This window comes from Oncorhynchus keta, chromosome 4, assembly GCF_023373465.1.
Source record: "Oncorhynchus keta strain PuntledgeMale-10-30-2019 chromosome 4, Oket_V2, whole genome shotgun sequence".
NCBI classification, from domain to species: Eukaryota; Metazoa; Chordata; class Actinopteri; order Salmoniformes; family Salmonidae; genus Oncorhynchus; species Oncorhynchus keta.
The window spans coordinates 79,679,182-79,692,304 of NC_068424.1; the positions used below are offsets into that span (position 1 = coordinate 79,679,182).

Consider the following 13,123-nt stretch of genomic DNA (forward strand, 5'->3'; position numbering starts at 1 on the left):
AGAATGACTTTCTGTATTCATTAACCATCTTTTTTAATGTTTTTATCTTGTGGAGGTAAGTTTGTGTAGGGTACAGTTTGTGGCATTATTCTGATATGACAGAATCAACTTCATTAGCACAAAGTTAACCGATAATGGGTAACCATGACTACATGTTTATTCACCTGATTTATATTATTTTTTAAAACACTTTTGTGAATACTTGTCTGTCACGACAACTTATTTTGAAAAACAAGCATTGGTGGGTACTTCAGTTGCGATGCTGACATTTTAATGGTGCGGCACTACAGTCCATTACGGTTAATAAAACCCATCATTTGATTGGCACTAGTACGTGGTAGGAAATCAACTTGCCAGACCACCATTGGTAAAATATATATCCCTGTTCATCTATTGGTCCGCGTTGAGTTACCGTATATCTACTAAAATATGGTCTTTACCAGTCACCACGGTACAAATCCAATGCCAAAAAAATAAGCCGGGGTACGCTGGTGTGAAAACCCATGCACTCCCATTGATAACAGTCTAACGGTAGTTGGCTACAACGACCTACGGGAATTCTGTCAATCGAGTGTCACCGTTTCTATTGGAATGCAACGTCAGCTTGTTATCTATTTGCTTTTCTTCGTTTAACAGCCAACAAAAGGTTTCCATCGAGCGCATATACACTTTAATCTCTTTTTATTATGCACATAACAAATACAAAACAACAAACAAATATACAAACGAGTGCATTAACCCAACAGACAGGGAGGGAGTATTTACATATCAAGATTAATTTTCAATTTGTTAAATACTTTTGTGGTGAGTATTGCTTTTTTTCCAGTTTTTACATTTACTGATTATTTCAAAATAATTGAAATATTTATCTTTAAATAATGTGAAAAGAGGTTTGTTCTCTGCACACTTCATTTCAATCTCTCTTGCTACTTTGGATTTCCCCGGAAGTGAGGTGGCCACTCGGAGGAGCAAGCCAAAGATAAACACGTATCGGAGACTCGGGCGTCTTTGGGACTTGGGGTATATAATATAACTGTTAGTTAAAATATACAGCGAAATGCTTGAAGAAGGGAAAAGTAATTGGTCGTAATATAGTTGAGGGACTTGATACATCTTGTAAATAATTTTGAACGCCCCAATCAAAACGTTGGAACAAGATCAACAAGTGAATTCCGTGACAAAAACGACATCGAGTCCGTGAGTAGCTAACGTTAGCTAGCTAGCTAGCTGTCCATATTAGTTTCGCACTGCAGTAACATTACTGTACAGCTAACTACCAGAATAGCCGGCTATGCAGAGCAAGAGCAGCCAAGCTAGCGGTCCCTTCCAACCCAGATTAGCTAACACACCCCCTCAGCTATAACATTGCATTGTTAACTAGCTATGTATTGGCTGTCCTGTTAGCTGTCTTGTTATTAACTTGTCATCCGATATATCTATATCTAGATTTAAATATGGCATATCAACAATGCAGTTTTAGTTTGAACGAAATTAAGGCTTGATTAAATTGAGTGAAGAAGTCAATCTAGACTCAACAAAAATGTAAACGCAACATGTATAGTGTTGATCCCATGTTTCATGAGCAAAAATGAAAGATCCCAGAAATGTGTCATACACACAAAAAGCGTATTTCTATGAAATTCTGCGCAAATTTGTTTACATCCCTGTTCGTGAGGATTTCTCCTATGCCAAGATAATATATCCACCTGACAGGTGTGGCATATCAAGAAGCTGAGTACCCTGCTACTACTCGCTGTTTATTATCTATGCATAGTCACTTCACCCCTACCTACATGTACAAATGACCTCAACTAACCTGTACCCCCGAACACTGACTCAGTACCAGTACCCCCTGTATATAACCTCGTTATTTTATTGTTACTTTTTTATAACTTTGTACATTCGTATATTTGGTAAATTAACGTTTTACTCTTGAACTGCACGGTTGGTTAAGGGCTTGTAAGTAAGCATTTCACTGTGAGGTCTACACTTGTTGTATTTGGCCCATGTGACAAAGTTTGATTTGAATTTGCTGGGGACAATAAAAGGCCACTCTAAAATGTGCAGTTTTGTCACACAACAAATTGCCACAGATATCTCAAGTTTTGAAGGAGCGTGAAATTGCATGCTGACTGCAGGAATGTCCAACAGAGCTGTTGTCAGAGAATTGAATGTTAATTTCTCTACCATAAGCCTCCTCCAATGTTGTTTTAGAGAATTTGTCAGTACATCCAACCGACCTCTCAACAGCAGACCACGTGTATCGTGTCGTGTGGATGAGCGGTTTGCTGATATCAACGTTGTGAACTGAGTGGCCCATGGTGGGGTGGGATGGGCAGGCATAAGCTACGGAAAGCGAACACAATTGCAGTTTATCGAGGGCAATTTGAAATGCACAGATATACCGCGACGAGATCTTATGGCCCATTTTCATGCCATTCATCTGCCACCATCACCTCATGTTTCAGCATGATAATGCACAGCCCCATGTGGCAAGATGCTGTACACAATTCACGGAAGCTGAAAATTGTTTCAATTGATTTATTTCCTTGTATGAACTAATTTTGTAAAATCTTCGAAAATTTTAGCATGTTACGTTTTTATATTTTTGTACAGTTGAAACATTGCTCTGTTTACACTTGGCCCCTAGGCAGCTGTCAACATACATGTATTTATTCAGTGACTGTTACTTGTTAGCTATCTAGTGAGCTATAAGGAAGCAATTGTATTATCCAACAGCCAAGATTATGAAATGACAATACCCTAACCTGCTCTACATTCTGATTGTCGTCCTACCACACAGCTGTAGATACTGCCTACACCATGGTGCGTGCAGGCCTGGTGACTGCCACCAGTCTGGCTCTGACTGGAGCTGTGATTGCCCATGCCTACTTTCTCAAACACCAGTTCTACCCCACTGTGGTCTACCTCACTAAGAGTAGCCCCAGTATGGCAGTGAGTACACACTAGTTCTCTACATTCCCCTGTTTGACATGTTTATCAGATGTATGGTCTGTAACGTGGCTTTCCCTCCCACTCCTCTTTGTGTCAGGTGTTGTACATCCAGGCGTTTGTGTTGGTGTTCCTGTTGGGAAAGTTCATGCGTAAAATCTTCTTCGGACAACTGAGAGCTGCGGAGATGGAGGTATGGACCAATTTAAATGATATTTCAGCATTTGTTTACTCCTGCTTGGTTTATTAGATTACCAGATCTGTATTTCTCAATAAGTGGAACTGGACTTCTATGTAATGTGATGCTGTTGTTGCTTAGGCAACCATCATACCCTCTACTCATTCCTGAGCTGTGTTGTCTTGGTTACACATCCACCATATTTGTTAGACTGACGCTGGAAAGGAAAATCTGAAAACAAAAAGCCAGTACAGGTTGGGTCAGTTCGATAGTGTAAAAAGGTTATCACTAAGATTCAACTTCCTCTTCCTTCAGCATCTGATAGAGCGATCCTGGTATGCTGTCACAGAGACGTGTCTGGCCTTTACCGTGTTCAGGGATGACTTCTCTCCCCGCTTCGTAGGCCTCTTCACCCTGCTGCTCTTCATCAAGTGCTTCCACTGGCTGGCTGAGGACAGGGTGGACTTTGTGAGAGGCTGTTACATGTTAAACACATTTGTATAGATATTTCACATAGTTCAGACATTTTCGTTACTTTACAAGAAACATGTTTACCGTCTATAAAGTGACAATGAATGTGAAAGGAAAGCACGTGTCTGTCTGTCTGTGTTCTGATGGTATTTTCCCACCTCACTCAGATGGAGAGAAGTCCTAATATATCCTGGGTCTTCCACTTCAGGGTGTTCTGTGAGTATGGGTTATATCTCTTCAAGGTGTTAAAGGCCCACCCAGTGATATTCAGTATCTTTGTAATGGGCCCTTCAGTGGTTTACAGTACAGTATGGGTTATACTGTCTTTTAATAGACCCTACAGTGTATCTCAGTACTGTAGTTGTTACTACTTATTGGAGTGTGACTGATTTAGTCACAGCCATGTGAAACTGGTGTTTTTAGTACCATGTGTGTTTCTTAAGGGCGGCAGGGTAGCCTAGTGGTTAGAGCGTTGGACTAGTAACCGGAAGGTTGCAAGTTCAAATCCCCGAGCTGACAAGGTACAAATCTGTCGTTCTGCTCCTGAACAGGCAGTTAACACGTCATTGAAAATAAGAATTTGTTCTTAACTGACTTGCCTAGTTAAATAAAATAAAATAAATAAAGCTATATGCTACATTGTAGCTTGATAACGCAACTGGGGCAACTAGGGCAATAATGTCTGGGCCTGTACTAGTGTGTTCAGTCAAAATGGCTGGGAGGAATGGACAGATGATCTAAATCATTGTGTCTCTCTCACACAGCTCTCATGGTGTTGCTGGGAATCCTGGACTTCCTGTTTGTTAACCATGCCTGTCACAGTATCATCACCCGAGGGGCCTCTGTCCAACTAGTCTTTGGATTTGAGGTTTGTTAAACTATAAATTGTTTTTTTCTGAATCTGTCATGTGACACTTTACTCCTATATGCCTGCTATATATATATATAGTCTGATATATATATATATATATATATATAGCAGGCATATAGGAGTAAAGTGTCACATGACAATATATATATATTAGTAGTTTTCATTGTTTTGATGAATCAAAGCAGTTGGTTATACTTCAGCACACTTCTCAGAATAATAACACTGTTGTTGTTTAGTATGCCATCCTGATGACAATGGTGCTCACCACCTTCATCAAGTACACCCTCCACACTGTTCACCTCCAGAGTGACAACCCCTGGGACAACAAAGCAGTCTACATGCTCTACACCGAGCTCTTCACTGGTATGATACCTATATTGCTAAAGATGCTCTACACTGGTATGATACCTATATTGCTAAAGATGCTCTACACTGGTATGATACCTATATTGCTAAAGATGCTCTACACTGGTATGATACCTATATTGCTAAAGATGCTCTTCACTGGTATGATACCTATATTGCTAAAGATGCTCTTCACTGGTATGATACCTATATTGCTAAAGATGCTCTTCACTGGTATGATACCTATATTGCTAAAGATGCTCTACACTGGTATGATACCTATATTGCTAAAGATGCTCTTCACTGGTATGATACCTATATTGCTAAAGATGCTCTTCACTGGTATGATACCTATATTGCTAAAGATGCTCTACACTGGTATGATACCTATATTGCTAAAGATGCTCTACACTGGTATGATACCTATATTGCTAAAGATGCTCTACACTGGTATGATACCTATATTGCTAAAGATGCTCTACACTTGCTATGCAACTTTAAAGGTCCAGTTTCTTGGGTCCACATTGAGCTTCGTTAATTCACATTAAGCTGCATTTCTTAGAATGAAAAGCATGTTCATTGAGCATGTTTTTGTCCAAGACTAGGCTTGTTTTGTGTCCAGGAAACTGGTCATATATGTATGTATGTATGTATGTATGTATGTATGTATGTATGTATGTATGTATGTATGTATGTATGTATGTATGTATGTATGTATGTATGTATGTATGTATGTATGTATGTATGTATAACATCCCACTTCAGTAAGAAATCTCTCCACTCTTCCCTCCCAGGTTTCATCAAGGTCCTCCTGTACATGGTGTTCATGACCATCATGATAAAGGTGCACACCTTCCCCCTATTCGCCATCCGGCCCATGTACCTGGCTATGAGGTGAGCAACACCGCTACTCTCTAAACCCTAGATTTAAAAGATACCGTTCTAAAATTCTTAGACCTGGAAGCCAGGGCTCTCTGACGACTCCGTATGTTACCTGGCCAACAGATTGTCTTCTCTTATCATTTTTGTTGTTATACGAGGCAGATGTAGCCATTAGAACACCGGAATTTCTGGATTCTGTCCTCTGTTCTTTAGGCAGTTCAAGAAAGCAGTAACAGATGCAATAATGTCACGGCGAGCCATCCGCAACATGAATACACTGTGAGTGTGCAATTCATCTGTTTTCTTTGTTATTTTGGGGTATCCACAACGGGGGGGAAAAAATCGTTCCTCTTACCATTTTCATAATTTTAGGATGAAAAACATTGACTAAACATCCGTGGACTTAGTTCATGGTCAATGAACTGGATGTGTGTCTCTGCAGTTACCCAGATGCCACTCCTGAAGATCTGCTGGCTTCAGACAACGTGTGTATCATCTGTCGTGAAGAGATGGTGACTGGAGCCAAGAAACTTCCCTGCAACCATATCTTCCACTCTAGGTATTTTATGGATACTACTATACTATTCCTGTTTTAGACAGAACGGATCTACGCTATACTTACTTTAGACCGAAAGGTATCAGAAAGTAGAAAATAAGAAAATATTTTTGATATTTGACTTGTCATTTCTGTTCCATTTTGTGTTTTTGCTGGTCCTGTTAGTTTTCTGATTTTTATGTCACTAACTAACCTTTTCCTTCATTTTGTGTCCGAGTTGCCTTCGTTCCTGGTTCCAGACTCTGTGTAGCTAACTAACCTTTTCCTTCATTTTGTGTCCGAGTTGCCTTCGTTCCTGGTTCCAGACTCTGTGTAGCTAACTAACCTTTTCCTTCATTTTGTGTCCGAGTTGCCTTCGTTCCTGGTTCCAGACTCTGTGTAGCTAACTAACCTTTTCCTTCATTTTGTGTCCCAGTTGCCTTCGCTCCTGGTTCCAGACTCTGTGTAGCTAACTAACCTTTTCCTTCATTTTGTGTCCGAGTTGCCTTCGTTCCTGGTTCCAGACTCTGTGTAGCTAACTAACCTTTTCCTTCATTTTGTGTCCCAGTTGCCTTCGTTCCTGGTTCCAGACTCTGTGTAGCTAACTAACCTTTTCCTTCATTTTGTGTCCCAGTTGCCTTCGTTCCTGGTTCCAGACTCTGTGTAGCTAACTAACCTTTTCCTTCATTTTGTGTCCCAGTTGCCTTCGTTCCTGGTTCCAGACTCTGTGTAGCTAACTAACCTTTTCCTTCATTTTGTGTCCCAGTTGCCTTCGTTCCTGGTTCCAGACTCTGTGTAGCTAACTAACCTTTTCCTTCATTTTGTGTCCCAGTTGCCTTCGTTCCTGGTTCCAGACTCTGTGTAGCTAACTAACCTTTTCCTTCATTTTGTGTCCCAGTTGCCTTCGTTCCTGGTTCCAGACTCTGTGTAGCTAACTAACCGTTTCCTTCATTTTGTGTCCCAGTTGCCTTCGTTTCTGGTTCCTGACTCTGTGTAGCTAACTAACCTTTTCCTTCATGTTGTGTCCCAGTTGCCTTCGTTCCTGGTTCCAGACTCTGTGTAGCTAACTAACCTTTTCCTTCATTTTGTGTCCGAGTTGCCTTCGTTCCTGGTTCCAGACTCTGTGTAGCTAACTAACCTTTTCCTTCATTTTGTGTCCCAGTTGCCTTGGTTCCTGGTTCCAGACTCTGTGTAGCTAACTAACCTTTTCCTTCATTTTGTGTCCCAGTTGCCTTGGTTCCTGGTTCCAGACTCTGTGTAGCTAACTAACCGTTTCCTTCATTTTGTGTCCTGGTTCCAGACTCTGTGTAGCTAACTAACCTTTTCCTTCATTTTGTGTCCCAGTTGCCTTGGTTCCTGGTTCCAGACTCTGTGTAGCTAACTAACCTTTTCCTTCATTTTGTGTCCCAGTTGCCTTCGTTCCTGGTTCCAGACTCTGTGTAGCTAACTAACCGTTTCCTTCATTTTGTGTCCCAGTTGCCTTGGTTCCTGGTTCCAGACTCTGTGTAGCTAACTAACCTTTTCCTTCATTTTGTGTCCGAGTTGCCTTCGTTCCTGGTTCCAGACTCTGTGTAGCTAACTAACCTTTTCCTTCATTTTGTGTCCCAGTTGCCTTGGTTCCTGGTTCCAGACTCTGTGTAGCTAACTAACCTTTTCCTTCATTTTGTGTCCCAGTTGCCTTGGTTCCTGGTTCCAGACTCTGTGTAGCTAACTAACCGTTTCCTTCATTTTGTGTCCTGGTTCCAGACTCTGTGTAGCTAACTAACCTTTTCCTTCATTTTGTGTCCCAGTTGCCTTCGTTCCGGGTTCCAGACTCTGTGTAGCTAACTAACCTTTTCCTTCATTTTGTGTCCCAGTTGCCTTCGTTCCTGGTTCCAGACTCTGTGTAGCTAACTAACCTTTTCCTTCATGTTGTGTCCCAGTTGCCTTCGTTCCTGGTTCCAGACTCTGTGTAGCTAACTAACCTTTTCCTTCATGTTGTGTCCCAGTTGCCTTCGTTCCTGGTTCCAGACTCTGTGTAGCTAACTAACCTTTTCCTTCATTTTGTGTCCCAGTTGCCTTCGTTCCTGGTTCCAGACTCTGTGTAGCTAACTAACCTTTTCCTTCATGTTGTGTCCCAGTTGCCTTCGTTCCTGGTTCCAGACTCTGTGTAGCTAACTAACCTTTTCCTTCATTTTGTGTCCCAGTTGCCTTCGTTCCTGGTTCCAGACTCTGTGTAGCTAACTAACCTTTTCCTTCATGTTGTGTCCCAGTTGCCTTCGTTCCTGGTTCCAGACTCTGTGTAGCTAACTAACCTTTTCCTTCATTTTGTGTCCCAGTTGCCTTCGCTCCTGGTTCCAGAGACAGCAGACGTGTCCTACATGTCGTATGGATGTCCTCCGGGCCTCTAACCCCAATCAGCCCCCCACCCCAGCGCCTGCCCAGCCCCCTGCCCCAGCAGCACCCGCCAACGCCCCTGTCCCTGGTCCACCTGGGAACGGTGGGTAGCACCACACAGAGTAATGGCTCCATCGGTTAAGGAGGGTTTGGTCGGTAGGGATGTCCTTGTCTCATCGCGCACCAGCGACTCCTGTGGCGTGCCGGGGCGCAGTGCACGCTAACCAAGGTCGCCAGGTGCACTGTGTTTCCTCAGACACATTGGTGCGGCTGGCTTCCGGGTTGGATGCGCGCTGTGTTAAGAAGCAGTGCGGCTTGGTTGGGTTGTGTATCGGAGGACGCATGACTTTCAACCTTCGTCTCTCCAGAGCCCGTACGGGAGTTGTAGCGATGAGGCAAGATGGTAGATACTAAACAATTGGACACCACAAAATTGGGGAGAAAAAGGGGTAAACAAAAAAAAAGAGATTGCCTGCGATGACGACAAGCTCAGTCCGATAATGCTGTGACACACCGCCCCAGACCATGACGGACCCTCCACCTCCAAATCGATCCCGCTCCAGAGTACAGGCCTCCGTGTAAAGCTGATTCCTTCGCCGATAAACGCAAATCCGACCATCACCCCTGAGACAAAACCGCAACTCGTCAGTGAAGAGCACTTTTTGCCAGTCCTGTCTGGTCCAGTGATGGTGAGTTTGTGCCCTTAGGCAACGTTGTTGCCGGTGATGTCTGGTGAGGACCTGCCTTACAACAGGCCTACAAGCCTAAGGAACATTCACGCAGATGAGCAGGGACCCTGTGGGCATCTTTCTTTTGGTGTTTTTCAGAGTCAGTAGAAAGGCCTCTTTAGTGTCCTAAGTTTTCAGAACTGTGACCTTAATTGCCTAAGCTGTTCGTGTCTTAACGACCGTTCCACAGGTGCATGTTCATTAATTGTTTATGGTTCATTGAACAAGCATGTGGAAACAGTGTTTAAACCCTTTACAATGAAGATCTGTGAAGTTATTTGGATTTTTACGAATTATCCTTGAAAGACAAGGTCCTAAAAAAAAGGGACGTTTCTTATTTTTTTCTTCTGAGTCTAGTTTCATGAAGTTACCAGATATCTGATAGAAACCCACTAATAGTTTCATGAAGTTACCAGATATCTGATAGAAACCCACTAATAGTTTCATGAAGTTACCAGATATCTGATAGAAACCCACTAATAGTTTCATGAAGTTACCAGATATCTGATAGAAACCCATTAATAGTTTCATGAAGTTACCAGATATCTGATAGAAACCCACTAATAGTTTCATGAAGTTAGTAGCTGTAAACTGGGTTGCCTCCCAAGCGGCTGACTGACATGCGTCCTCTTGTCCCCTTGTCTCATCTAGTTGGCCCTGGAATGATGCCCCACTTCCCCCCAGGGCTGTTTCCTTTCTGGGGGCCCTTCCCTGGAGCGGCCCCCCCTGCTGGTGCTCCCGGTGCCCCAGGGGCCACAGACACCCCTGGGGCCACAGAGACGGCTCAGACTCAGGGCGCTGGTGAGTCTCATTTCTACTCTCTGGTACTAAGGCATCTGTCAAATTGTCAGTCTTATCTTTTCTGAATGGGAGGGTAGACGCAGACCAATCTTCACATTCTAGTCAATTAGAGGTTTCTCTGACCTAGATGACGAAATGGCCTGTTCAATACCTATATTCTCAATTGAGCTTTTTGGTCCAGGACTAGACTTCCTCTGGGTCTGGAAGACCAGCCCTAAAGTGTCTGTGTGAACATTGAAGTCATAATTTCTCCTTGTGTGAATCAGGTACCAGTCATTCCACAGGGGCCAGTACAGTCGGTGCTGCTCCTGCTCCAGGAGGCCCTATGCCTGGGTTCCCCTTCCCCTCCTTCCCACCCCCGCCGTTCCCCTCAGCTCCGTGGCTGACTATGCCACCACCACCTCCACCGTTTGGTAAGATCTGGATTCATTCCTACTTACTCCTTCACTTATAAAGGAAGCCTCCATCATGAAAATAGTATTGTAGATGGGCTACCATTTTCAACAATTCTAGCAACAGTTTTGTTCTTATCTACCCTGTTGCTGAGGGAGGGCTGTTGCTGAGGGAGGCTAAGATGTTCACAAATCTGTATTAAGGCTGGTATCTTGAATAACCTTGTTATGCTGTGTGTTCTGTCCCAGTGTCATCCATGCCCCCTCCTCCCCCGGCCCTGTCCACCATGTCAGAGGCTGAGCTGAGGGAGCTGGAGCAGGAGGGCCGTAGAGGCCTGGAGGCCAGACTGCAGTGTCTCCACAACATCCACACTCTACTGGACGCTGCCATGCTCAACATCCACCACTACCTCACTACCGTCGCCACGCTCACGTAATGATGCCTTGTTTTCATTTTTATGCGGGTCAACATTTCCATGTATTGTTTAGCCTATGATTATCATGCTACTCATTTGCTCCTCAGTCCTCCTCAGTCAGAAACCAGCAGCGCTGCTGGAGAGGCCAGCGGATCATCTCCTCCCTCCACTAGTGCAGAAACCCAGGAGAACCAGGAGAACGACTCTCAGAGCAGTACAGGTAAGTCCTCCTATTGACTGACTGATATTGTGAAGTGAACATGAATCATTTTGTAGGAATCTGGACTAGCTGTTAGTGGGATTTTAAAGCGGTGTGTTTTTTACACCGTAGACACATTTTCTCACTTTTGTTTCGCTCCTCTGTCTCTTACTCTCCAGCCGCTGAACCTGAAGCTGTGAATGGGGCCACAGGTTTCTCCCAGCCAGACTCTACCACGTTGGGCGACAGTGAAGACCAGCGGGATGAAGAGGAAGGAGATGGAGAGGAAGTCGGCGAAGACGGAGAGCCCAACCCTTCAGAGCTGAGGCGCCGTCGTCTCCGCAAACTCGAGACCACACCCCCTCCTCCTGACCACTGATACATGCCTACTGATGCATTCTGGGAACTGACTTATCAATCAATACATTATTGATTACCAATCAATAATAAGAGATGTATTTTATTTTTTCTCTTTTTTTCCCCTCCTGGCTCTGCGTTTTATGCTGTTTAAACTCAGACAGCCAAGAGAGAGGAAGAAGGAACAACCGTTTTGTTGTTGGAACATAATAAAAGCAAGATTATTTTATTTTTCAACTGCCTGACATCTTACGATCCATATGCAGGTGTTTTGTTTCACCACTCTTCACTACTGAGGAGTGATATTCAAACACACAGACCAGAACTTCTTCAAATACAGACCTGACCGGAGACCGGACTTCTTCAAATACAGACCTAACCGGAGACCGGACTTCTTCAAATACAGACCTGACCGGAGACCGGACTTCTTCAAATACAGACCTGACCGGAGACCTGACTTCTTCAAATACAGACCTGCCCGGAGACCGGACTTCTTCAAATACAGACCTAACCGGAGACCGGACTTCTTCAAATACAGACCTAACCGGAGACCGGACTTCTTCAAATACAGACCTGACCGGAGACCTGACTTCTTCAAATACAGACCTGACCGGAGACCGGACTTCTTCAAATACAGACCTAACCGGAGACCGGACTTCTTCAAATACAGACCTAACCGGAGACCGGACTTCTTCAAATACAGACCTGACCGGAGACCTGACTTCTTCAAATACAGACCTAACCGGAGACCGGACTTCTTCAAATACAGACCTGCCCGGAGACCTGACTTCTTCAAATACAGACCTGACCGGAGACCGGACTTCTTCAAATACAGACCTAACCGGAGACCGGACTTCTTCAAATACAGACCTGACTGCTTCAAATACAGACCGGAGACCGGACTACTTCAAATACAGACCTGACCGGAGACCGGACTTCTTCAAATACAGACCGAACCTCAGACCTGATTTCTTTAAATAGAACTGACTTGACTTCTTCAAATACAGACCTTACCTGAGAGCTGATTTCTTGGTCAGTGACAGCAAAGTGGACAAGTGTTTTAAATCTCAGGTCACTGCTACTTCTCCTTCTACCGTGGAGTCAATCCACCTGTGAGAGGTTGCTTTTCTTCGTCACTGTAAAATGTATTCCCCCTTATTGTCCTGCTTGTCAGACTGTGTTACATGGAGGCCTGACCCTTGAGTTAAAGCAATGTCTGAAATGGGCCCCCTATTCCCTACGTAGTGCATAGGTCTCTGGTTGAAAGTAGTGCACTATCTAGGGAATAGGGTGTAGCCATAGCGTCCTGAGTGATGAGATTATACTTTCTGTTTTTGTAATTTCTGATTTCTCAAGATTTTGCTGCGGGCGGGTTTATTATAACTTAATAGGAAAGTGGGTTGATTTAACCTGTACATATTGTAAAGTTTTACTAGGATCTGTACATAATGCAGAATAAACCAATGAAATGTTGCTGTTGTCAGAGGTCACGTCTTTGTTGGGATGTACTACACCAACGGGTTCACTATCAGGAGCTGAATATTCATGGCTGGGTTCACTATCAGGAGCTGAATATTCATGGCTGGGTTCACTATCTGGAGCTGAATATTCATGGCTGGG

At 43.7% G+C, this 13,123-nt stretch overlaps 1 protein-coding gene and 1 long non-coding RNA gene across 5 annotated transcripts; one reads left to right on the plus strand and one right to left on the minus strand.

Moving 5' to 3' along the window:
* Positions 1 to 535: 535 nt before the first annotated feature.
* Positions 536 to 12,976, plus strand: LOC118384075 (E3 ubiquitin-protein ligase synoviolin-like). Of its 3 annotated transcripts, none has more exons than XM_052517238.1 (16): positions 536 to 804; positions 2,804 to 2,955; positions 3,053 to 3,145; positions 3,446 to 3,598; positions 3,769 to 3,817; positions 4,366 to 4,469; positions 4,709 to 4,835; positions 5,612 to 5,711; positions 5,913 to 5,978; positions 6,142 to 6,258; positions 8,553 to 8,713; positions 9,990 to 10,139; positions 10,406 to 10,552; positions 10,781 to 10,964; positions 11,055 to 11,167; positions 11,326 to 12,976. In XM_052517238.1, the coding sequence occupies exons 1-16, from the start codon at positions 687 to 689 to the stop codon at positions 11,523 to 11,525; spliced, it is 2,034 nt and encodes a 677-aa protein (XP_052373198.1). In that variant the 5' UTR covers positions 536 to 686; the 3' UTR covers positions 11,526 to 12,976. The 3 variants fall into 3 exon arrangements, with proteins under 3 accessions (XP_052373198.1, XP_052373209.1, XP_052373200.1); XM_052517249.1 differs by lacking the exon at positions 536 to 804 and adding an exon at positions 902 to 1,020; XM_052517240.1 differs by lacking the exon at positions 536 to 804 and adding an exon at positions 941 to 1,197.
* Positions 6,763 to 8,342, minus strand: LOC127929307 (uncharacterized). Of its 2 annotated transcripts, none has more exons than XR_008134342.1 (3): positions 8,067 to 8,342; positions 7,241 to 7,306; positions 6,763 to 7,108 (listed from the first exon to the last, which is right to left on the minus strand). It is a non-coding gene; the product is annotated as an uncharacterized LOC127929307 (long non-coding RNA). The 2 variants fall into 2 exon arrangements; XR_008134352.1 differs by having other exon boundaries at positions 7,621 to 8,342.
* Positions 12,977 to 13,123: the final 147 nt, after the last annotated feature.

Coding starts and splice junctions, on each gene's coding strand:
- LOC118384075 (XM_052517238.1), top strand. CDS start 687: ATGCACATAACAAATACAAAACAACAAACAAATATACAAACGAGTGCA. Junction 6,259..8,552: donor AACCATATCTTCCACTCTAG/GTATTTTATGGA, acceptor TTTGTGTCCCAG/TTGCCTTCGCTCCTGGTTCC. Junction 10,140..10,405: donor GGCTCAGACTCAGGGCGCTG/GTGAGTCTCATT, acceptor TGTGTGAATCAG/GTACCAGTCATTCCACAGGG.